Source organism: Adiantum capillus-veneris, chromosome 14 (genome assembly GCF_014529385.1).
Source record: "Adiantum capillus-veneris isolate H3 chromosome 14, ASM1452938v2, whole genome shotgun sequence".
Lineage (NCBI taxonomy): Eukaryota > Viridiplantae > Streptophyta > Polypodiopsida > Polypodiales > Pteridaceae > Adiantum > Adiantum capillus-veneris.
This window is the reverse complement of record NC_140944.1, coordinates 28,279,409-28,303,306: the sequence shown is the minus strand read 5'-3', so window position 1 is coordinate 28,303,306 and position 23,898 is coordinate 28,279,409. Positions and strand designations below refer to the sequence as shown.

The window sequence follows — 23,898 nt, the reverse complement described above, 5'->3', positions numbered from 1 at the left end:
AGACTCATGCTCATTTGTTAGTTCATGAGAGGCATACTAAGTAGCACCACCAACAAAGTGAGGAACAAACTTGAATCTGAGACGCATACATGTGCTAGTGCCTCATTGTGCCTCTTTTCAAGTGGCACTAATCAGAACTAGCATGTGTGCCTTGAACTAAGTTTGGGCCTCATACCCACTTGCTAGTTTAGTTAAGGACTATGAGGCAGTTAGGCAAGACCCTCACCTCGGTATCCTTCATAACAACAAGTAAAACCTTAACTTATGTTTGAGTTGCACATCCATGTGCTAGTGCCTTGAGCTGGGTTTGAGTGTGTCCACTTTCTACTTTAAGTGTGGCATGTGAGGCTCAAAGTTAACTTCAATCCTCTTCTTGATATCCCACACAACAACAAAAGTGAGATGCAAACGTCACTTTAAGCCCCCTATTCATGTGCTAAGTGCCTCATTTCTATATCTCGCAAAGGGTCTCCACAAACAATCATGAGGTTAAACTTAAACAAACTACTCTAATTTTAAGTCTCATTTTAAAAATTGGGACTTGAATTATTCCCAAAATTCTTAAATACGTCTTTTTTTGTTAAGGTAGAGATTTGTAGCGGTTTAATTGTCTATCATTGCATATATCTTAGCATTGTTGGTTATGCTGCACTAAGAATAACGTGTATATGAATGATTCTTAAAATTTTTTGCAGGGTGTGCTGAATTTCTTTCATGGCTTCTTGAGGGGCTTGTCAACCCAAGAGCGTTATTGAGTCATTAAGATGCAGCAATGTGCAAGATGATAGTGGGGATCACTATCGACTACAAATGATTTATGTGGGCCTTGACAATACAACCAAAATCAAGAGGTATACTAAAGGGGTCAAGGAGACATGTGGATTTTCAAGTGGACCATTGGAAGGGGAGAATCATGGATTTCAAGAAGAAAACTCAAGATGGCAAGTTGCTAGCAAAGGTAAAACTTGTGTATATAGCTTCTTAATTAAATTTTGACGCATCCTTCTCTCAACCTAAGTTTTTTGCAAACTGTACATTGCCCTACTTTTGCTTACATGTTTTCGATTGTCCCATTTATGCTTTTACCTCTTAGGTTGTTTCAAATGTGTACATGATTTGGTGTATTTTTCTTTTATATATTTTTCCATCTAACTTTGTCAAGTGGGAGTATTTGGAATCATTTACAAGAAACTTTTAAGCTATGCATGTGGACATTGGCAAGCTGTTATTGCAAAATGTTTACCTTGAGAGATTGTCTCATAGAAGAAATTCTTCTATAGCCATCCTTATGCCAGATCAAGGCAAAATGGATGCGGTAATATGTCTCCCTTAATAACCTTGGATAGATTTCAATGGTGGATACCAAACAATATATTGGGACCAACAACCAAAACAAGGATGGGGGTGGATCTGCATGCTACAATGAAGTGTACCTATGGGTCACACAAAGCTACCCTATTTCTCTACACATGGTTCTTTATTTTCCTTTTATGTAAATTGCATAGTTGTATCATTTGGAGAAGAGAAGGTTTCTACTTGTAAGGGCATCTCATTCCAATGATGTATCATTATACTAACTCAACCACAAAGCCCTATCTTAATGAAAAAAAATGTTGCATCCCATCTCTGTGCATTATTGTGGATTGTAAAGTTTAAGTTAAGTTCTTTTAGTTTCTAATTCAATTTAGGTGGTGATTTTGGTAATTCATTAATTTTTGAGTTGTGAATGTGTCAACTTTGAAAGTCATTTGTGAAGTTCTAAATTTCATTTCTCCTTGTCATAAAACTCTAGCTCTCCAGCTTTTTATGCCAGTTTCTCCCATCTGCCTTCATGGAAACACCCCATGAGACACTCCTTGTGTATTTGACAAAGATGGGCCTTTATTGATCACATCGATACACTAGTTCCCGTGTTTGAGGGCACAATTGACATGGAGGCAACATCTGTCATTCAGATTGATGCATTCAAAAAGTTTGTACATGGAGGCACACATGTCCAAATATGCAATTGTTTTAAGGGACTCACACCATCTGGTTGTTGATTAATTTTCTAAAGCATATGTACAAATCTGACAAGAATTTTTGATATTTTTTATTGAGTTTTTTCAAAGGGCTTGCTAAGAGGGACTACAAGATAGAGGATGAGGATGACCTCATTGACTTGGGCATGGGGTGTATAGGCACCCAATTCCTTAATTGGGACATGGTTCTAGCTTTGTTGGTGCTTGAGGACATAAAGAGGGCTAAAAAAGGAGTAAAATGCATGCAAGATGCTCGTGTAATTCTTGTTGACAAGAAAGATAGGGAGGTTGAAGGGGTAAGTGAGCATTTTGTGGCCTCAATGGCACTTGAGATGCTATGGAACTCTGGCCCTGCACACAAAAAAGATTAAATACTAGATGGAGATGAGGTAATGGAGGACATTTTCATGTACTCACTTTGTGTGCAATGGTGATCGAGGGTGATCAATCTCTTTTCCTCAACAACATTTCAAACATTGTGGGACTTCGAGAGAATGAAAAATTCTATATTATTCCAAGCGCTCATTCATTGAGAATGGAGCTTAAGGAATTATGGACCTCTTGCTCTTTTAATATTTTTGTATATCATATGCAAGGCCACTTTCTTGGATCTCCATTTCCTATTCTTCTTAGTCATTAGTGGTGGAGGAGGAAGGGGTTTCCATTTCCACGCAAGCTCGTGTACTTTTTTCTACTCTTCTAGGGCTATCTATTCCTCTGTTGTTTTAGCTATATTCTTCTTCTTTCTTTGTCATGTTCACCAATGATCTAGTCTTGCATGCCCTCTCTACAACAAATCTACTTATCTAGAAAAATAGGGTCGATTAGAAGTGGTGGCTAGTGGTGGCAAGATATGTACCAAAAAACCATGTGCGTCGCTACGTCTTCTTGAGTATTCGGAAGAACCTAGGATAGTTAGTGCACCATGGCACAAATTTGGCCTATTGAATGTATTTTTGGGACCAGAAAGGGGAATTTTCCATGCGCGGCCATGTTTTCAAGGCAAATTTGACAAAATCGGATGCCAAATGCGTCCAAAGACCGCATCGGGGGGCTATAAGGGTCTCGAGGAGCCGAAAGTCACTTTCGGCTCCTTGAGACCCTTACAGCCCCCTGATGCGGCCTTTGGACGCATTTGTCGTCCATGTTTTCAAGGAAAATTTGACAAAATCGGACAACAAATGCGTCCAAAGACCGCATCGGGGGGTCGTTCGATTTTTCCAAATTTGCCTCGAAAACATAACCTCGCACGAAAATTTTCCCTTTCGAATCATTTTTTGGCCACCATTTGGCTAAGATATTCTAGCAAAATGGAATATTCCAACGATCCCGGTTTCAAGCTTTGCTTGAGACTGGGTATGAATTTTTGCTTTTTTGGAGAGTGAATTTTCTCACACATGATGGTTTCTCCTTGTGATGGGGGCCTTAAAAATGTGCATTTCTAGCATAGCAAGCGTAAATCAAGCTCCATACTTAGCACCTCTTGATGGAAACCATTTTTTCCAATTCAGAGTTTATGATCTTCTTCCATAGGTTGTATAAACTTTTCTTTGTTAATTTTGGATCAATTTGGAGTCAGTTTATGGTCATAAGTCAAAATTGATGCTTTTCACACCACCATTTCCTTTTCCAATTCCATGGCCATCAATTGATGTTTCTTGATGATCTAAATAAGGTACATTGCATATAACCTTCATCTAGAAGCTTTTTGTGCAGTAGTTAGAACTCAATTCTAATGCTTTGCCAAAAAAGAAATTATTATCTATAAATCCCCTTGGACCCTAAGTGAAATGGTCATATGAGCTTGTGGAAGTGCTCTATATGTCTTTGCTATGGCTCTTCCCAATTTTGGTTCAATTTGGTATACCAAGCCAATCTCTATGGTCAATTTTTCACCTATGTATCCCGAAGAGGCCATGCTGATCTAGGGTTTTTCTTAGCTTCCCATTTGTCAAAGTTTGAGATTGAGTATTGATTTTTGGTTTTTCAGTTAGTGATTTTGATTTTTCGACGAGTAATTTTTCTCTTGCACAATGGTTGTTCTTCATAGCAAGGGTCTTACAATTGTGCTTTTGTAGAAGAAGAACTACAAGGGTAAATCATGCTCTATATTTAACATATTTCCATGTCCATCTTTAAGGGGACAAAGTATTAAGTCGTAAGAATTTTCAATAAATCATAAATGTAGGTCATATATTTTTAAAGTTAGCTATAAATCCATGTTTAGGGACCCTGTAGAGATCTAAAGCTTCTACAATGTCGCAATAATAATTTGATGGAATTCAGTACTCATTTGATCTCAAATTTGAATTACAACGTAGTGGATAACTTCTATTTTTGAAAAACATCCTTATTTTGGGACCTTTAAAATCAAATATGAGTCTTATCTTTTTTCCAAATATTTAAACTATATTGTCATGTATATTTCATATTGTATACAAAAGTTATATGGTCAAGTTACCAAAATCAATCATAAGCTAAGTGGTCGAAGCTATGAACTTGATGCAAGGCAATTTTTTTACATATTTCCTAAGATCTACCACTAACTTGTTCCAAGGAACTTTTATACATACATCCTAAGACTAGTGTTAATAGACCCCACCATTCTAACCTTTGGCTACTAAAGGCAATTTTTTTACATATGTCCTAATGTCTACCACTAACTTGGTCCAAGGAACTTTTATACATACATGCTAAGACTAGTGTTAATAGACCCCACCATTCTAACCTTTGGCTACTAACTTGGTCCAAGGAACTTTTATACATACATCCTAAGACTAGTGTTAATAGACCCCACCATTCTAACTTTTGGCTACTAAAGATTGATTAAGTTTGAAGCACTTCCTTAAACTACCAATTAAATAGGTCCTCATATACGACACTCTCTCTAATTTCTATAAAGGTTGATTGCACTATTAGTAGAAACTGCGTGGTTCATGTCCACAATTTAGATTTAGATGTCCTTTATATGGAAATACAAACAATGATCTTTCCTTTGTTTATGGTGCCTTGTGGGACTACCCTTTCACTAGCCACTATTGACATCCATTTATGTACAAGAACATGCAGTCAACTACAAGAGTTCCTGGCAGTTGACTTGCAAGTTGCATTTCAACATACATTTTTGTGGGGCTTAGAAAATGGGGAAAACTTTAGTATTTCAAGACAAGTGCACAAAATTAACCACTAATTGAATGATAGCATAAAGTACTTCAAAACAATGAAAGAAAGCAGTGTAAGCAATTAGATGACACTCTAATATGGAAAAGAATACATTGTATAATTAATAAAGTACATGAGCCCACTGGCTTAGCATATGAGTTTTCTACATAAGTGTTAAGTAAATGGGAAATAGGGCTAGACTCTCAGGTCTCTCTCCCAGTACCGTGATAAAGGGGTCCTCTCTTTTTTGTTCTATTGCTCCACCTTTTTGGCCCCTTTGTCTTGCCTTTCATTTGCAGCATCTTTCTTTGTTGTAACTTGAGCAAAAACCTGTAGTTGATCCTTGGTTGTTGAGGGTTGGTTCCACAGTTGAATGTCCATATGCTTGGTTTCCTTTGCAGGAACAAGCACTTACCTAAGGATCCTTTGTCAACATTGAAAGTGTGTGACCCTTGATAAGCCTTACATGCACCCCTTGCATTTCACTGCATTGGTACCATGTATAGTAGATGTCTACTCCATTGTACTCCTTTGGTAGATATGACCAAGTACACTCCTTTGGTGCCTAGTTCACAGAGAGAGAGAGAGAGAGAGAGAGAGAGAGAGAGAGAGAGAGAGATGTTGTGTTAAGTATGGAGCTTGATTTACCCTTGTAATTTTCTGTGGTAAAAGCGCACATTTGTAAGGCCCCCATTATGAGGAGAAGCCATCGTGCGTGAAGGAAAATCACTCACCGGAAACCAAAATTTTCAAGAACAAGAATCAGGGGCAACTTTAGAGGCCTCGAAGGCGGAGGCCCCCGAGAATTTTTTTTTTCGCAGGAATATTATGGCCGGACGGCGGCCGGAAAGTGGTCGGAAAACAACCAGTCGGTTGGCCAGTGGCCGGTAGTCAATGGCCGATGGCCGGTGGTCGGCAGTCAATGGCCGGTGGCCGGTGGTCGGAAGTCAATGGCCGGTGGCCGGTGGCCGAATTCAAAAGCGGACTTGTCTTCTCAAGGACGGCCACACATGGGCGGATTGGAGGGTCCGATTTGGACTTATTCGCACAAGGGCGGCTACACATGGCTGTCTCTCATAAGAGAGGGCATCCCTTTTGGCCTATAAAAGGAGGCCATTTCTACACACATTTCATAGTGTGAAGTTAATGCAACAAGGTGAGTGTGAGGTCAGTGAGAGTGAAGCAAGGCGGGAGCTCTATCAAGGGTTTAATCCCTTTGTAAACTACTTCTTCTTTTGAAGTGCTAAAGCCATTGAGTGGCTGCTTTCCCGTGGATGTAGCCCACATTGGGTGAACCACGTATATCGTGTGTACTCTCTCTCTCTCTCTACTCTATAATCTCTTGTGTGTGAAATCTATCTCTCTCCATTAAGTAATCTACTCAAAAATCTATTTAGCTACGTCTTATTTTCTAACAACTGGTATTAGAGCAAGGTTTGCTCGTAGCTAAATTATCTCAAGGAAAGGATTCCTTGAATTGAGTGGGAGTTCTGGCGGAGGAAGGGAAGCTCAAGATTGAGAAGTTCAACGGCAAAAACTACCAACATTGGAAGATGCAGATTGAAGACTATCTCTACCAGAAGGACCTCTATTTGCCACTAGGCAGTCTTGCGAAGAAGCCCGCAACAATGGCAGATGAAGCTTGGATTGTCCTTGATCGAAAGGCACTGGGAACAATCCGGTCAAGCTTGGCGTCAACGGTGGCCTTCAATGTTTCGGAGATGAAGACCACGGAGGACTTGATGAAATCACTTGACGACTTCTACGAGAAACCATCGGCATCCGATAAGGTATTTCTTATGAAGCGCTTGTTCAATCTAAAGATGGAAGAGAATGGTTCAGTTGCAGAACACCTAAATGACTTTAACACAAACATAAGTCAACTTCGATCGGTGAAAATCAATTTCGATGACAAAGTGCGAGCTCTCCTTATACTATCATCTCTACCGGATAGTTGGGACAGCCTTGTGATGGCTGTAAGTAATTCTATCTCTGGCACAAATACTCTTAAGTTTGATGATGTTGTGGGTGTTCTCCTAAGCGAGGAAATACGAAGGAGAAGCACAGGAGAATCATCAAGTGTTGCACTATCAGTGGAAACAAGAGGAAGGCCTAAGGAGAGGTTCAAAAACCAAAAGGGTCGTGATCGCTCAAGGCGGAGCAAGTCACGCACAAAGTCAGTTCTTGAATGTTGGAACTGCGACAAGAAGGGCCACGTCAAGAAGGATTGCTGGTCTAAGAAGAAGAAGGAGACTGAGTCTCAAGACAACAAGCCAACATCGGAGGCCAATGTGGCAGGTAAAGTAGAGCAAGATGCTCTAATTCTCTCATTAGACAATGTGTCTAATTCCTGGATAGTAGATTCCGGGGCTTCATTCCATGCGACACCACACAAGCAACATTTCCAAGACTACACCAAATGTAATTTTGGGTATGTATACTTGGGAGATGATGAAGCTTGTGAGATTGTCGGCAAAGGTACAGTTTCTGTCAAAACTGCTAACGGAAATGAATGGAAGCTTAAAGATGTTAGGCATGTTCCTTCTCTTCGCAAAAATTTGATCTCTATAGGACAATTGGACGATGAAGGTCACAACATTGCATTCGGAAACAAACGGTGGAAGATCTCAAAGGGATCTTTGGTGGTTTCCAAGGGAGAAAAAGTCGGTACACTTTACTTGTGTACTGTTAGCACGCAACCTTCAGCTTGTGCAGCAACTACAGAAGTTGACAGTGCGGTGTGGCACTACCGACTTGAGCATATGAGTGCCAAAGGAATGCAAATCCTTCAAACAAATAATCTTCTACCAGGTTTGAAAGAAGTGGACTTAGAGTTCTGTGAAGATTGTGTTTATGGTAAACAAAAGAGGGTAAAATTTCAAAAATCAGGAAATGAAAGAAAAAATAAAAAACTTGAGTTGGTTCATTCTGATGTTTGGGGTCCTGCAAGTACACCATCACTTGGTGGCTCATTGTACTATGTAACATTCATAGACAATGCGACTAGAAAAACATGGGTTTATGTCATGAAGAATAAATCCGATGTATTTTCCATATTTCAAAGGTGGAAAGCCTTTGTGGAGAATGAAACAGGTACCAAGTTTAAATGCCTCAGATCCGACAATGGAGTCAATGGCCAGTGGCCGGTAGTCAATGGCCAATGGCCGGTGGTCGGAAGTCAATGGCCGGTGGTCGGTGGCCGAATTCAAAAGCGGACTTGTCTTCTCAAGGGCGGCCACACATGGGCGGATTGGAGGGTCCAATTTGGACTTATTCGCACAAGGGTGGCTACACATGGTGTCTCTCATAAGAGAGGGCAGCCCTTTTGGCCTATAAAAGGAGGCCATTTCTACACACATTTCATAGTGTGAAGTTAATGCAACAAGGTGAGTGTGAGGTGGTGAGAGTGAAGCAAGGCGGGAGCTCTATCAAGGGTTTAATCCCTTTGTAAACTACTTCTTCTTTTGAAGTGCTAAAGCCATTGAGTGGCTGCTTTCCCATGGACGTAGCCCACATTGGGTGAACCACGTATATCGTGTGTACTCTCTCTCTCTCTACTCTATAATCTCTTGTGTGTGAAATCTATCTCTCTCCATTAAGTAATCTACTCAAAAATCTATTTAGCTACGTCTTATTTTCTAACATGTTGCAGCAACTGTAGAAAGAGATCTCAAAAGGGATAGGGAGCTAGAGCAAGAAAATTGGTGGTGCAGGTTATGGAACTTGAAAGAGATATCCAAGCTTGGGAAGAGAGTGAAAGTGGGCTAGGGAACCTTGATGAACGAAGGAGATATTGGAGCTATGGAGAAAGAGGTTGCAGATCTAGAAGAAGATGTTGGAGCTATGGAGAAAGGGGTTACATATCTCAAAGGAGATGTTGGAGCTATGGAGACAAAGGTTGCAGATCTAGAAGAAGATGTTGGAGCTATGGAGAAAGGAGTTGCAGATCTCAAAGCAGATGTTGGAGCTACGGAGCTATGGAGAAAGAGGTTGCAAATTTGGAAGGAGATGTTGGAGATATGGAGACAGAGGTTGAAAATCTAGATGGAGATGTTGTAGCTATGGAGAAAGAGGTTGCAGATGTAGAAGGAGATGCTGTAGCTATGGGGGAACAGGTTGGAAATCTAGAAGGAGATATTATAGAGTCAAAATGATGTTTGGTAGACTACTCTACAAAAGGTGCCCTAGCATGTGTGTGTGTGTGTGTGTGTGTGTGTGTGTGTGAGAGAGAGAGAGAGAGAGAGAGAGATGTCAGGGGATTTTAGAGAGAGAGTGGGGACAAGTATTGCAAACTTTTTAGCGGCACACTTTTTACTTTATACAAAATGATCCATTGGCTTTCTTTATTACCCGACGAGCCCACCGAGAAATAAAAGAAGCTCAACAATCTTATCGACTTAGGTGGTTTTTATCGAATAATAAGAGAGTTACGGTAATATTTAATGTGATTACATATTTTTGAGGTGTAATTACTCAACGCTATTAACATCACTACAAGAGGTTGTCTGCACTTGTGACGCTGTTAGCGACGGAAATACATTGGGTTTTTATACTCCCCGGCGTCGCTATCATCGTCGCAATATGCGTCGCTATATAGTGACGTCTATAGCGACGATCATAGCGACGTTTACACGTCACCTATAGCGAGGTTGCAAAACCTTATATAGTGACGGTCATAGCGACACCCGAGAGAAAAAAAATTTGGTGGCAGGACATTGAATGCCCTTCCACCCATCAACCATATTGAATGTTTCATTAATTGATTCACTTTTGAAAGAAAGTGCAAGCCTAGATATGGACCCAAAGTAGTCACCCACAAGACAATATAACCATTAACTCCATCATCCATAATATTGTTTGCAGAATAAAGATACAAAACCGACACAAGTAAATTGATGAAAGTAAATCAATGACAAATGTACACATCATAGGCAAAATCACTTAATTGTTAAACTTTGCAAATGTAATAGTTACAACACCATTGTCATTATTGAAAAAATATACATGGTTTTCAAAAAGATGTATAAACGTCATCTCATGATACATATGCTATGACAAAAGGAAACTAATGCTATCTAGCTATGGCTAAACTGACGTCGTCTAATCAGATGTCTCATCGCGTCCAAGCGGCGTATCTGTCGAATTCTATAAAAAAAAACAATAAGATAGCTTTCTGTAAGTATAAATATATAGCGACGTTTATAAAACAATACAACAAATAGAAAAGAGTAAACCTTAATACTAACCATGCCGTCGCGAGAACTCAGAATGTCCATCAGAGCGTTTAAGCCCTTCCTGCCTGCGTACTCACGCTCGTACGGTGTGGGGTCACGTCCTGCCATCAACCACTGTCAAAACGTACAAACAATCCATTATGTTAGAATTTAAAAATCCCTAAACCCTAAACTATCAAACCTAAAGAGCAATGCGAAAACACTTACAAAATTGGCCTCAAATGATGCCCACCCGCCGCTTCTCAAGTGGTGCGAGCTCCCTGCCTCTACTCGCGCTCTGGCTGCCTTCTTTTGTTGCTTCCACTTGTCAAGATTCTTGTGCGCATGCTTTTTTTTGCATTCTTCCAATCTCTTTGGCCAGCCAATCTGGTCTGTTCCACCCATGCTTAATTGCTTTTGCACTTCGGAACGCTTGTCCTTGCAGTATTCGTGCATTCGAACCTTCATCAGGTCTTCATTGAAGCGGTCATCCCGTGTTGGAACGGGAAACTTGTCATGAAGCATGTTGATGACTCTGTCTTTTAAATCACTTGGTACTTCACTCCAGGTGTTCAGTATGTAAGTGTCTAAACACCTGAGAGCAAAGACCATGCATGCGCGAGATCACCTTCTTGCCTTCATCATCCAAGATGCCGCTGAAGTCGACAGAGTAAGGCAAGCCCTCTCATCGGTGATGCGTGAACCTGGGGTCCCGGCAGGGGTAGCAGTGTCGACGGGGGTACGGACGTCAGATGTCTCCACAGAAGTTTGGGCCCCGAAGCGAGGAGTGTCCATTGGAGTGACTCCTGGAGGAGTAGCTAGTGGTGTGTAGCCGCTAGGAATGGCCGTCAGCCATGAAAAACCTGGTGTCAATGGTGATGTCATGGTTGGTGTCTAGGCGGGCAAAGAAGGAGAGGTTAAAGAGCCTCGTCGAACACAAGGCGGTGTCGAGGCATCGGCCGTGGCATCCCCACAACAACCGCCGCCGCCACCACTAGAGCGCCGGCTAGGAAACGAGTGTAAAGATCGTCTCGTCGACACCGAAGCTTTGGAGCGCACTGAATGCTCCGAAACAGAGGGGGACGCAGCCGGAGTAGGAACGCGTGATGGTGCACCAGAGCGATGACGCTCCACGTAACACTCTCTCTGCTGGGGTGACAAAGAAGAAAGAAACTTCTCATCATCCATACCTGCATTATACACACGAACATTTAAACTTAATATTGAATGAATGGAGAAGAAAACATGGACAGGTAGAGAGAGAGAGAGAGAGAAAGAGAGAGCGAGGGGACTCATAGACAATGACGCAATGACGCATATAGACAGAATGGACACGTGAATACAATATACATTATAAAACAGAGCTAGATTGTTCAAATATAATATTTATGGCTTTAAGAGGTCTCTCTCTCATCCTCGCAAAGCTCAGCATAACTTCCTATATCTATATAGAGCTCTCCATTTAAACAGATGTCCTTTGTTTCATTTTGTAGATCCTCTGCATGCACCCCATAGAGAGTAGCAGCTTGATGCTCGTCTGGCACCACCTCAGCGGCTTCTTACTGAACATCTTCTCCGATCTCCTCCATTGATGCCGCTGTGATTGGCACATGGTAGCCTTCATACGTCCGTGCACTACGAGGGGCTACCTCTATGACATACCATTAGTTTGATGTAGACTTTGTAGGATGAAATATCACCTGCCATAGCCACATAACATAACTTACATGAGAGCTTCCAAGAACATAACTTCTAAAATTGGATGTTAACTATTTACATACTTACTTGTTCACAATGCTCGGGTAGTACGAAAGTGTCTCTTAGGTCAGTCCATTTCTTAGTTGAATCCACCTCAAGAAAACTAGACTCTCCTCTACACACAGTAGCATTGCGACCCTCCATGATTATCTTAAACCATTTCACGTCGAACAAGTCGACAAAAAATCCTCTATAACCGATCCTCAGAATCTCTTGTAGCGTGCCGAAGTAAGTGAGTTCCACCACCACAGGATCTGCATCAGAGGACCATGGTCGACTAGACTGTTCAAATTTTGCCATGACTCCACAATCTTGAGTAAAACGCTTTTTGTCGATCCGTTCCACCCTAAAATGTCAACCTTTACACCATGCTGATGTGTATGACTTATACTACAACCAACAAAGATTATGAGTGTCCATTCAAACATCTAGAAAGTCAATAGTCGTACATTGCAAACTTACCTTGGTCGTGCAACCCCGAGAGTACTCCCACTCCTCCTCAGTCACTTCTTCACCTCACTGTTGTGCGCTTTTCAATTGGTTGTGCAACCATCTTAAGCTCATGAATGTTGATAGGCTCTCCAAACCCGTCGGATAGTGCATCATTGGTCGTCTTCCCCATCTCCACTCGATTCGTGCCCTTTATCGCTCTTGCTTTGCATCCTCATATTGTGAAATCCACTTTTGCATCACTGGATTGTGAAGCATGCAAAATCGGTTGATTTTAGCATCTAGATCTTCCATCATCTTCTTCTCAACACCGAGATTGCACATGACAATCCCATATATGCGCTCATCATCTATGGTTTGCCATAGCGTGTCCCGGGCTTTATCAAATCCGTCTAGCCACTCTTTAATGTACACTAGGGACTATGATACCAGCCAACCTTCTACCATGCTACCCTCCGAACGTGCCTTCTGACGCACATATCCCTTGAGCGTTTTCATGTGTGGACTTCAAACCGGTAAGCTTTCATTCTTTAGTAAAACAAGTTCGGAGCGAGTGCATTACGCGAGTGGGAGATCAAATGGTCTCTTTTACTTTGCGTTCTTGGGCTCCTGTGAAAATCCATGGCGCTTTAGAGAGTTTTATCGATCCATCGGATGCTGTCTGCGGCGGCCAATATTGCTCCATACGATCCACATTTCTAAGGTCAACCCTGGCTCCCAAAGTATCTTTCTTGCCGGTCAAATGGTCCCATAGTAGATTACCCACATTCTTGAATATGTGCATTGGATCGAGCAAGTGATTGATCATGAGTCGGGGCCAATATGGTAACTCATACCATAGAGATAGTCTCTTCATCCCTGGGGGCAAACCGTCATCACACATCTCCTTCTACTCTAACTATGCTTGTGCAGACATCCTCGGCGGCTCTCTTCTCAAAAATCCATTGCGTAACACGTGATTCTCCGGAAGATACGCTTGATGACCTTCGTAGATTTACTTCTTCAATGAGGGTGCCCAACGTGCATTCAGTCTAGGTCCACATGTGACACATGCTCTGTATCCGCTTGTTTGAAGCCCTGCATGTATACACATGATAATAGATAATCTTGAGAAAAACCAAGATTTACAATGTTTGAGTTTAAGTGTAAATCACCTGAGCATTCTATTAGTCCGGGATAGTCATGCATGGTCCACATTAGAATGCCTCTGATCAAAGCATTCCGTCGACCTGTGTGTCGGCTCATATCCACCACTTCTATGCCAATCCACAATTGTTGTAGCTCTTCCAATAGTGGACGAAGATACACATCCATATTCTTCACTTTATACCGCCCCGGCACAATCAAGCTTAGCCAAAGGTGCCCCTTCTTCGTAGTCAACCACAGGGGAATGTTGTAGTTGATGATGACAACGGGCTATACACTGTAAGATGTTTATCTTTGACCAAATGGATTTAAGCCATCCATAGCCAGGTCTAGGTGCAAATTTCAAGCTTCCCTGGCAAATTCCGACCATGTTTCATCTATATGTTTCCAGGCTACGCAATCTGTAGGAATCCGTAGCACACCATCCGAAGATTTATTCTCCTCATGCCATGATGATAGGACGGCCATGGACTTACATTCAAAGAAATGCTTGATGCAAGGAAGCAGAGGAAAATGTTGCAAAACCTTTAGTGGAATTTTTGTTCCGTGGAGATCTACTCGATATCTCTCAGAATCACATTTTGGACACTTTGCCATTTCTATGTATTCCCCTCTGAAAAAAATGCAGTCGTTAGGACAAGCGTGGATCGAATTGTAATCCATCCCCAAGTTTCGCAAAATCTTTCTTGCTTCCTCTATGGAATCCGGCATCACATTATCAGCTGGCAGTATGTGCTCTTTGAGCAATCTACACAATGAAAAAAAATACAGTACAATTGTGTAAAAATCTATCAAATCATTATACATCTAGAGTTTTTTATTAAAGTAAACTAATTGTAATAGATCACATGAAGAGCGTTGTGACTCTAGTGTCACTCCATCCAAACTTTGTCTGCATGTTGAGAAGAACCAGGAGCGCCTTCAATCTAAACACACGTGCTCCATCATACAATGGCGTATCGGCTTCACTTTTCATATCATCATAGATAAGCCTTTCTAAATCCATGATCATCTCAATCATTTCATCGATCTCGGACTCAAACATTGCCTCATTGGGAATGTGGTCTGCATGATTATTCCCCGAGCTGTCAGAGGCTACATCTTGTGGCCTCACATATGTTGCTTGACCAAAGCGCCTGCGAACATGTCTATTGGGTTGCAAGATTGCTGCATGTTGGCCAGCGTCAGAGTCCGACGAGTTATAATTGGCAACAACTCGATCTATAATAGATGGATCGAACTTTCAAAATTCACGAACCTGCTGCAAAGAAACGCGTCTTGTTCATCGCACAGCATGCTTGCATTGATTACAAGGACATAAGATCCAAGTGTTTCGGTTGGACGGCCCCACATCCTCGTCACTTCTCATAATGAGGGTAAAACCTTATAACTTGGACAACAAATTTAATCTTCTATTGGCATTCTTTGTCTTTTATCTCTCTCTCTCTCTCTCTTTGTTCACACTGTAAACTACCTCAATTCTCTAGTCATGTCCAATCCCCGCACACCTTGGTCTAGAGGTGCAAGAAGATCATAACCATCGGATTATAATCTCGTCTTTATTGGTCAATGCCTATATTTGTGGGTACAAGAAATCTACACACCCATGTCTACATGATAGTGCATGTAGTGGACAAAACCCCTTTCCCTCTTCTCTAACTGTAGCATTTCACAACATCTTAACATCTTTTCACAGTAGATCTTTTAACCGTTCGTCTAACTCTAATTTTTTTATCGTAATCACAAAGGTAGACTCTAATATAAAAACTCAATCCAAAATCTAATCTTAAATCTAACCTAATTGAACATGTGGTGATTCACTCCATTGAAGGGTAAAAGACATACCAATGGGGCTACTAGCTACGTAGATGTGAATGGGCCTCACATATACAAATACTTCAATGCAAGAGTTTAATAATCTCACCTCTCCACCCCATCGATCCATGACCCACTCCTCTCTTTCAAGAAAGTCGGGTATGGCATCTGTGCATCTGACCTCCGATGCTTCATGTAGTCGCGCATGCGTCTCCTCATCCAAGCATCGTTTAATGTATTCTCCAGAGAGGGACCTGGAAACTCCCGATGCATCGTAGCAATAAGATAATCCTTGGAGGATTTATCCTGAGCCCTCCAAGAGACCATGACAGACTACAGTGTGTCAGAAAACCTATCTACACAACTGTCGTATGCGGCCCATCACCTGTTTCCCCTCATGGGTCATAATGATCTCATTGGACATACGATTGATGAGGTACGAGTATCCCTTTGGCATGTCCCTCCCGTGAACTATAGCAACCCTGTCCGGTGAATGCTCATCGTCCAGGCCTCTAGGCAACCCCGATGCAGGGTTCGGGTCACTCCTCAGCATCTCTGACGCAGTGGCCGGGACACCACTCTCAAACGCGTAGACAGTATGATCCTTGGGTGTAGTCTGAGCAGTCTCACAAGCAGGGACACTCCTCGGTGTGTCCTAGGGACTCTGCAACACATGAGCTCCAGGAACGACGTGCTCCTTGCCACAAAAACCACCACAGCTAGATTGTCATGGAATTGCTGGTCCGCATGGTCCATCGAACATAAAGCTAGATCTAATTTAATCTTAAACTCAAAATAAACCTAAATTTAATCTAATCTAACGTAAATATAAATCTAACGCATGTAAATAAACCTACACTAATGTAATGTAAATCTAACTCAAAATAAACCTAAATCTAATCTAATCTAATCTAACATAAATAAACCTAAATCTAATCTAACGTAAATCTAAATCTAACTTAATCTTAAACGATAAAAAGAGGAAAATGGTATAACCTTTCTATCACCCAAGTGTGGTAGATTGGTCATGCCATTTCCCTCTTGAATAACAAGTCTTGAGTTCAACTCCTCGTCGACTAGATCTTTAAAGTCTCTTGGGATACTTTTCTACGACGTTAAAAATTTCTTCTTCATGGGTGTGTGTGTGGGTGTGTGTGTGTGTGTGCCAATAAAAAGAGGAAAATGGGATAACCTTTCTATCACCCCAAGTGTGGTAGATTGGTTATGCCATTTCCCTCTTGAATAACAGGTCTTGAGTTCAACTCCTCGCTGGCTAGATCTTTAAGGTCTCTTGGGATAGTTTCCTACGACGTTAAACCTCTCTTCTTCTTGGGTTTGTGTATGTGGGTGTGTGTGTGTGTGTGTGTGTGTGCAAATAAAAGGAGAAAATGGTATAAACTTTCTAACACTCAAGTGTTGTAGATTGGTTATGTCATTTCCCTCTTGAATAATAGGTCTTGAGTTCAACTCCACCTCGACTAGGTCTTTAAGGTCTCCTGGGATAGTTTCCTACGACGTTAAAACTCTCTTCTTCTTCTTCTTCTTCTTCTTCTTCTTCTCTCTCTCTCTCTCTCTATCTCTCTCTCTCTCTCTCTCTCAATGTGTGTGCGTATGCATTCTTTGTTTATGCATGTGTGTGTGTGTGTGTGTTTTTTGTTTATGCATGTGCTCTCTCTCTCTCTCTCTCTCTCTCTCTCTCTCTCTCTCTCTCTCTCTCTCTCTCTCTCTCTCTCTCTCTCTCTCAAAAACACAATGTGTGTCTGTGGCTGTTTAAATCTTAACTAATAAGACATAATTGAATTTTTACATTCAAAAGACAGCTAGCCAAGGAATAATGAACTGATATGTACAAAAATAACTCAGTATTAGAATTATTTAGGTACAATGATTGTAGGAAAGAGATCCTCTTTCAGTAAGACTAGTAGTAAAAGAACTTCCCCGTTCCTCAGTGAGTATTTCATTACAGAAAGGTTGCTTGCCAAAGAAAAGAAAGCCATCCAAGATAAGATAGAGTCCTTACCTGCATCCATCCAAACAAGACAACAATTCAGTTAGCCTTGGATGTGTTTTACAGGTATCAATAGACCATATCAGTTGTTATCCATGTCCATCTTATAGGTTTCAGTTACTTTAGACAAGCTTGGTTATTTATTAGCACAGGTATGTTTAGCAATTATTTACTTATTACATCAAAAAAATGAGTGTTACCTTCTACCTTTTATCCTGAGCTCTGAAGCCCACTAAGAAGCCATTTACCAATTTTGTGAGATCTATTTTTTACACCATAGCTTGGTAGCTATGCTTTGCAGTAGTAACCATATACTTACCTTCAGGAGTAACAATCTCAAGGTGTTGTTGGTATTCCTTTACATAACGACTTAAAACTGTGTAAGATGCCCAATGGTATAAAAAAAGAGTTTAATGTATAATCTGTCCCCCTTTTTTTTCCAAAAAAATGACAATATGACCAATCAATCAGAGTATCAAAAACTCCATCCATATTAAGTAGACTCATGGATTACCAACCATAGCTTTTTTTCCCCAAAGCCGAAAATTAACAGTTGTATACTTACCTTCAGAATGCCCAGCTAACACGGACTGTAGTGTCCGGCCTGATTTGAGTATACTACCTTAAAGCTTCAACAGTCATGGGTATTTAAAAAAACACCCCATCCCCTTATCTGATATGAAGTCTCAATGGTGATAAGCCCAAGTGTGGCAACCTAGTTTATCAAAAAAAGCCAACAGTTTTCGAATCATGCCAGTCAAATAAATAACTCTATTTCCCAATGAGAAAAAAACCAGTTAAAATAGCAACAAAACCAGTCATTATGCTGGTTTTTTCCAGGTCCTGCAGTGGCTAGAGTCAGAGCCAAGTGACCAATCGGTCATCACCAAATGTTGCTTCCATTTACACAGTCGGGACAAAGAACCAGTTCCCCGTCAAGCAATATACATTCCAGATGTAGCAGATGTTAAGAACGGCCCTCAAGCCAAGCCAACCATCCTACTCACAACCACATACCCCTATACACACATACATACTACCACACACACACACACACACATCATAATTTATGTAAAGGTGGAGTCCTACAGCAGCTATTTACAGAGCCATTTACACCATACTGTGGTGATCCCCAGCTTCTATGCAAGTTTTCCATTCAACAGAAACACACAGACCGTCGTTTTTTATGCACAAGCGATCCCAAGGCCATCCATAATGCCTAGGCTTAGCAAATTTTACCATGTACAGTGTTTTCGTTTTATTTAGACTTTCAATAAAAGCAGACGAGAGCTTGGTTATGAGAAACCCATTCATAAGATTATATGCAGTAACGAGCTCAACTATTCATAGTTCCTTTCCATTAAAAAAAGCAGCAGAACAACTATTAACCACCAATATATGCCATAGTTATTACATCCAGTCCTTACCATTGACCAGCCCAAGAGGTGCCAACCAATCCCAATATGTAGAGCCCGACAGCCCCCGACAGTAAACCACAGAGGCGACCTAACCAGTCGAAGGTCAGGAGCATCTCTTGTATGATGTTTATATCAGCTTATAATAGGCGGGGGTGTATCATTCCTAAGTTTACCATATCAAGCTCCTTGATATAACATCAACAAAAAAAATCCGTTTGCAAACAGTTTACAAGAATACCATAGCCGTAGTTTTAATTGCACAGTATGCGTGCTTGAAACAAGCATAAGGTAGGACCACCTTCCCTAAATTAAAGCCTTTTAGTGTTTAATCATGTCAGACATGCATAAATAGTGCAGTAAACCAGCAAACCCAGCAAGGGTGAGAATAAACACCTGAGTCACCTACGTGGTGAGCTCCATTCTCCTTGGTAGTAAAGCAGACAGTAGGTGTTCTCAAAATAACTCAACACAACCACAATGGCTAAGTGAGGGGCAGAGATGCGCCCTCACTTGTTTTTATAGTAGGAGGAGGCCGGTTTGTCCATATGCTGTGCCAAGGTAGTGAGAGAGTCAGGCCGCACTCCCTCATGAGTGTGTGATAGCATAGAACTGCACACCTATGGCCATCAATGGAGATCGATAGTCAGGGGGGACGAAAGCCGCCTTTACTGCGCATGAGAGCAGACGCCATTGAACACGCTTGACTCTCCAGAAGTACAAAGCATCATAATACATTCAAGGGCTAAGTCCCCCGGTAGTAGTAAAATTAGTGATACATTTTTTAATTGCAATCTCTTAAGTTGACCTAGTCTGGTCCAAGAAAAAGAGCAACAAGGGGGGGGGGGGGGGGAAGGGGGTTTTTTTGGGAAGTTTTTCTTAAAAAATACAACTTATGACCAGTATACCAGTGTGTGTGTGTGTGTGTGTGTGTGTGTGTGTGTGTGTGTGTGTGTGTGTGTGTGTGTGTGTGTGTGTGTGTGTGTGTGTGTGTGTGTGTGTGTGTGTACCCGCCCTAACCCAGGCACCACACAAATGGGTCATTAGTAGGTCTATTGTGTATGGGCCTACTACCTTATGAGAGAGATGAGACTCTCTTTTTGAGACAATAGTCCAGGCCAGTTATCCCGAATGAGGGCTTGTATGATGGTGTTCCGGATCTAATTATGGTTCAATCCGTTCTGGCAGTATTTTTTAACTAGTATAGATATCTCTTCCTAGGCCAAAGAGGGGGTAGATGAAGAGAAGCAAATTAAGTAAAGAAGGCCAATACAAGAGCAAATATTAGGCTTTGTATGGCCTATTGCTATTCCTTTTAATGAATTCTATGTGAGGAAGCTTAAGAAGATCCTTTTTCTAGATAAATCTAAGGTTATATCCACTTGTAGATGGGGAGTGAAGGGATATTGAAAGGTTAAGAAATTGGGTTGATTTGCAAAAGTTCTCAACACCAGTCAAATTATCTGGGAGGGAAGTAGGCTCAATTTTTAGGCAGTGGGGGTAGATTAGATCAATCTCTTTAGAGAACATTCTGTTGTTAACACTAAGCAAGTCATCCATATATCTAAAATTATGATTGAATAATGGAAGTATTTTATGGTTAGTTTCCATGTTATTAAGACACCATTTGTATTCGAAAAAAGCCAGGTAAATGTTACACATAAGTGGTGAGCAAGAGAAGCCCATAGGGATGCCAAGGCATTGGTTAAAGCAGCAGCCGCCTGCAATAACAGTGCAGTTATTCAACAGCCAAAAAATATAGGAGCAGAGCTTTGTTTCATTGAAGTGTAGAGGGTGTATGGAGTGAGATTCTTGAATCCATCTGGGTTTCTTGTATAGGGAGATAAAACGAAACTTTCTCTTTTTAGCATTGGTAAAGGCTAAATTAATAACCTTAGCTAAAACAGTCTTAAGGCCGAGATCTCCAGTAACTAGAATGTTTTCATAGCATTGTGTAATATCAGCTGTAAAGATGTGGAAGATATGTTGAGGAAGGTTAAGTGTGACTTCTGTAGCATTTTTTGTTAACCAGAAGGGATTGTATTGGATATTTAGGAAATCCTTGCAGATTCTCTGCTTCTCTGCACAAATGAGTTCAAATTCTGTGAGAATAATATCAAGGCAAAGAGTTATATCTTTGGTGATATCTGTGAAGATACAGTTGGAGGCATCAGATATCCATCTGAATTTATGTTTGTGGAATTTATATGTGGGAAATAGTACTAGTAACCTAGTTTACTAAGAGAATAACCAAGTTGTCCTAGATGTTTAGAGATCTTGTTAGAGATATCTTGCGGTGTATTGCTAGTATGACAGAATTCTTCACCTGATACTCAATCCTGAGCTACTTTCCAAGCAAGGTATTTGCACATAATAGTAGGACAGTTGGCGCTTTTTTCCAACCCGACCACAAGCCATTTATCTGAGATTAGTTGAAAATCAAGAGCTAGTTGAGGTGTAAGCCAAGAGCTATCAGAAGAAAGCCACTTCCTAGGAAGTAGAGAAATTTTATGAAGGAAGCCTTCCTTCACTAATTCCTTTAAGTCCGGTAGGACTGTCATCTCCAATCAGAGAGCACTGACAAGGTCAGTGAGGCAACTAAGTAAAGCTGATAGGTCACGGTAAGGGTTTTTTGGATAGTTAGGTATGTGATTGAGCCCTTTGGGCAGTAACTTACGTATTGTGACATTATCGATAATGTTAAGGTCCTGAGTACAGACATGGTTACCAAATCCTTCAAAATTCTTGCAGAATGAGGTAAATTGAATGCATGTACAGTAAGGGATTGTTTCTTGTCTAAGAAAGTCATTATTTAAAACTAATCCTTTTGTAATGGAATTTGCCTATTCAATTTGAGAATAGCGGAATTTAATGAGAGTACTTTCAAGAAATGATTTTGTGAGCATAGCGGGTAGACATAATTGAAGATAGCAACATAATCATAGCAATTAGTTAACTTGGCATAGACAATACTTTTGCAAGAGAGAGAGTTTAGAGAACATGACAACAATTGAGGACCGGATTTATGTGGAGCCGGTCCCCCCTCCAATAGGCATTTGTATTATGATTTCTCCCATAAAGAGAGACTTGTTACAATACAGTCTTTGTGTTCCTTGTGACCTAGGTGATGCCATGAAGATGGAAGGCTTCATGCACCACAAACATAACATAAACTTGAAGAAAGCTTTAACTATCCCAAGCCTCAGTCCCAAGACCTCAAACACCTTCGAAGGTGGAGAGAGCTAGCAGGGAATGAGGGTAGGGAAGAGGAAGAAGAAACATTTCGTAGGAGAAAGAATTAGTTCCTCACTTATCATACTCTTGTTGCTAGCATACATAATAGCATAGTAATGAAGAAGAAGGAGATGGCAAGCTTAAGCATTGAAGCATGGCTCTTGGTTGGATTTGCACTCCATAGCCAAGAGTGTTGGTGTAGGCTCTCAACCTCTACTTGCTTGGAGAGGGAGCTCTTGCACTTTGCATATCACACAATGAGAGTGCTTGTGAGTGTGTGTGGGTGAGTATACCCCCTAGGCACCCCCCTAGCTTGCTTGGGTCGACCCCCCCTTGTAGCTCATGCCTGAAGCTCATTGGACCCCTCCAGGCCTAGCCAATCACAAGCAGGAGCCATTACAAGCAACATGGGTAGCCTTGGGACAAGTGTCCCCCTTTCCCCTTTCAGAGAGAGGACTTGATAAATGCTAAAACAATTAGATAATTCATGTAATTTATCATTGGACCCCTTTGAAGCCTAGCCAATAGGCTTCAAGCAACACATGAAGGTAACATGGGTAGGGGCCTGACATGTGTCCTTGCTGCCTCTTCAAGATGGGCTTCCCTTGTGTGTGTGAGTGGGTGTTCTCTCTCTAGGCCCTAGGAAAAGGGCTCGCCCCCCCTCTTGTAGGAATGCTTTTGACTTTTAGGTGATCAAGCACCTTACTCACCAAGCATGACAAAGCACTTGAACTAGGGGGGGTTCCCACAAGCATCTCAGGCAAGCTTCTCAAGGCACCTCAAGTACTTTAATCATGCAGCAAGTCAAGCACCTCAAGCATGGAGCCAGTCAAGCACCTCAAGCATGAAAAACACCTCAAGCATGACAAGCACCTCAAGCAGGACAAGCACCTCGAGCTTGGGCCGGGTTCCTACCTCAAGCTCAGCCCTAGCTTACTTAAGGTCAAAAGGACTTTTACACACATTTATTGGAGGTCTTCAATGAAGCTAACCCTAAGGTCTTATGCTCCATTGGTTAGCCTTGCTCTTTGATAGACCATCTCCCTTTTGGGCCCCTTTACATTGGCCCCGTGTTGAGATAGATCTAAAAGCACATACCTATATCTTAACACTTGTTCCCGTTTATTCTCCCACATTAAGTGATCAATTTAATATGAGAAAATCATTTGGGTTAGTTAGATATTAGATTTTATGACACTTTTATAGGATGATGGTATTTCCATCCTATGAGAATATTGTCAAGCAGTTTATGATTACCAAAAAATAAGACGAAGCACTCACAAAAAAGATTTTTTGGTAAGATCCAATCGAGAAGGATATTGTGAAATAGACAGTGTATGTAGATAGCACCACAATTCGAATCTTCTTTGCTGAGAACTCTTCTTCCACATGGGTTTGTAGAAACCTGCAATATATTCATAGGTTAGATTTCAGGGAAGTTTCTGATTGCAGGGAATCTGCCTCTCCCTCTTGTAAAGCTACAAGATTTTCCTCGATTAGAGAGGAGCTAGGTGTAAAAAATGAGGTGAAGGAGTTGGGAGTAGCCAAAGAGTTAGCTCTTTTCAGAGCAGGAGAATCATCATCTTCAATACAAGGTTTAAGCAGATTAGTGATGAACTTGACCCCTTTAAAGTTAGCATAAGTGGTGAGGTATAGACCGGGCTCATCTGCTTTAA

At 41.2% G+C, this 23,898-nt stretch overlaps 1 protein-coding gene across 1 annotated transcript; it reads right to left on the bottom strand.

Moving 5' to 3' along the window:
* Positions 1 to 10,195: 10,195 nt before the first annotated feature.
* Positions 10,196 to 16,619, bottom strand: LOC147442144 (uncharacterized). The gene is made up of 4 exons (XM_086529597.1): positions 12,182 to 16,619; positions 10,625 to 12,096; positions 10,430 to 10,531; positions 10,196 to 10,328 (listed from the first exon to the last, which is right to left on the bottom strand). The coding sequence occupies exons 2-4, from the start codon at positions 11,006 to 11,008 to the stop codon at positions 10,284 to 10,286; spliced, it is 531 nt and encodes a 176-aa protein (XP_086385723.1). The 5' UTR covers positions 11,009 to 12,096; positions 12,182 to 16,619; the 3' UTR covers positions 10,196 to 10,283.
* Between the last annotated feature and the right edge of the window lie 7,279 nt (positions 16,620 to 23,898).

What these genes read in the sequence shown, in the direction of transcription:
- LOC147442144 (XM_086529597.1), bottom strand. Translation starts at nt 11,008, where the DNA reads ATGGTCTTTGCTCTCAGGTGTTTAGACACTTACATACTGAACACCTGG. An exon ending in CATCATTTGAGGCCAATTTT is followed by an intron (nt 10,532 to 10,624) that starts GTAAGTGTTTTC and finishes ACGTTTTGACAG; the next exon opens with TGGTTGATGGCAGGACGTGA. An exon ending in TGAGTTCTCGCGACGGCATG is followed by an intron (nt 10,329 to 10,429) that starts GTTAGTATTAAG and finishes TTTTTTTTATAG; the next exon opens with AATTCGACAGATACGCCGCT.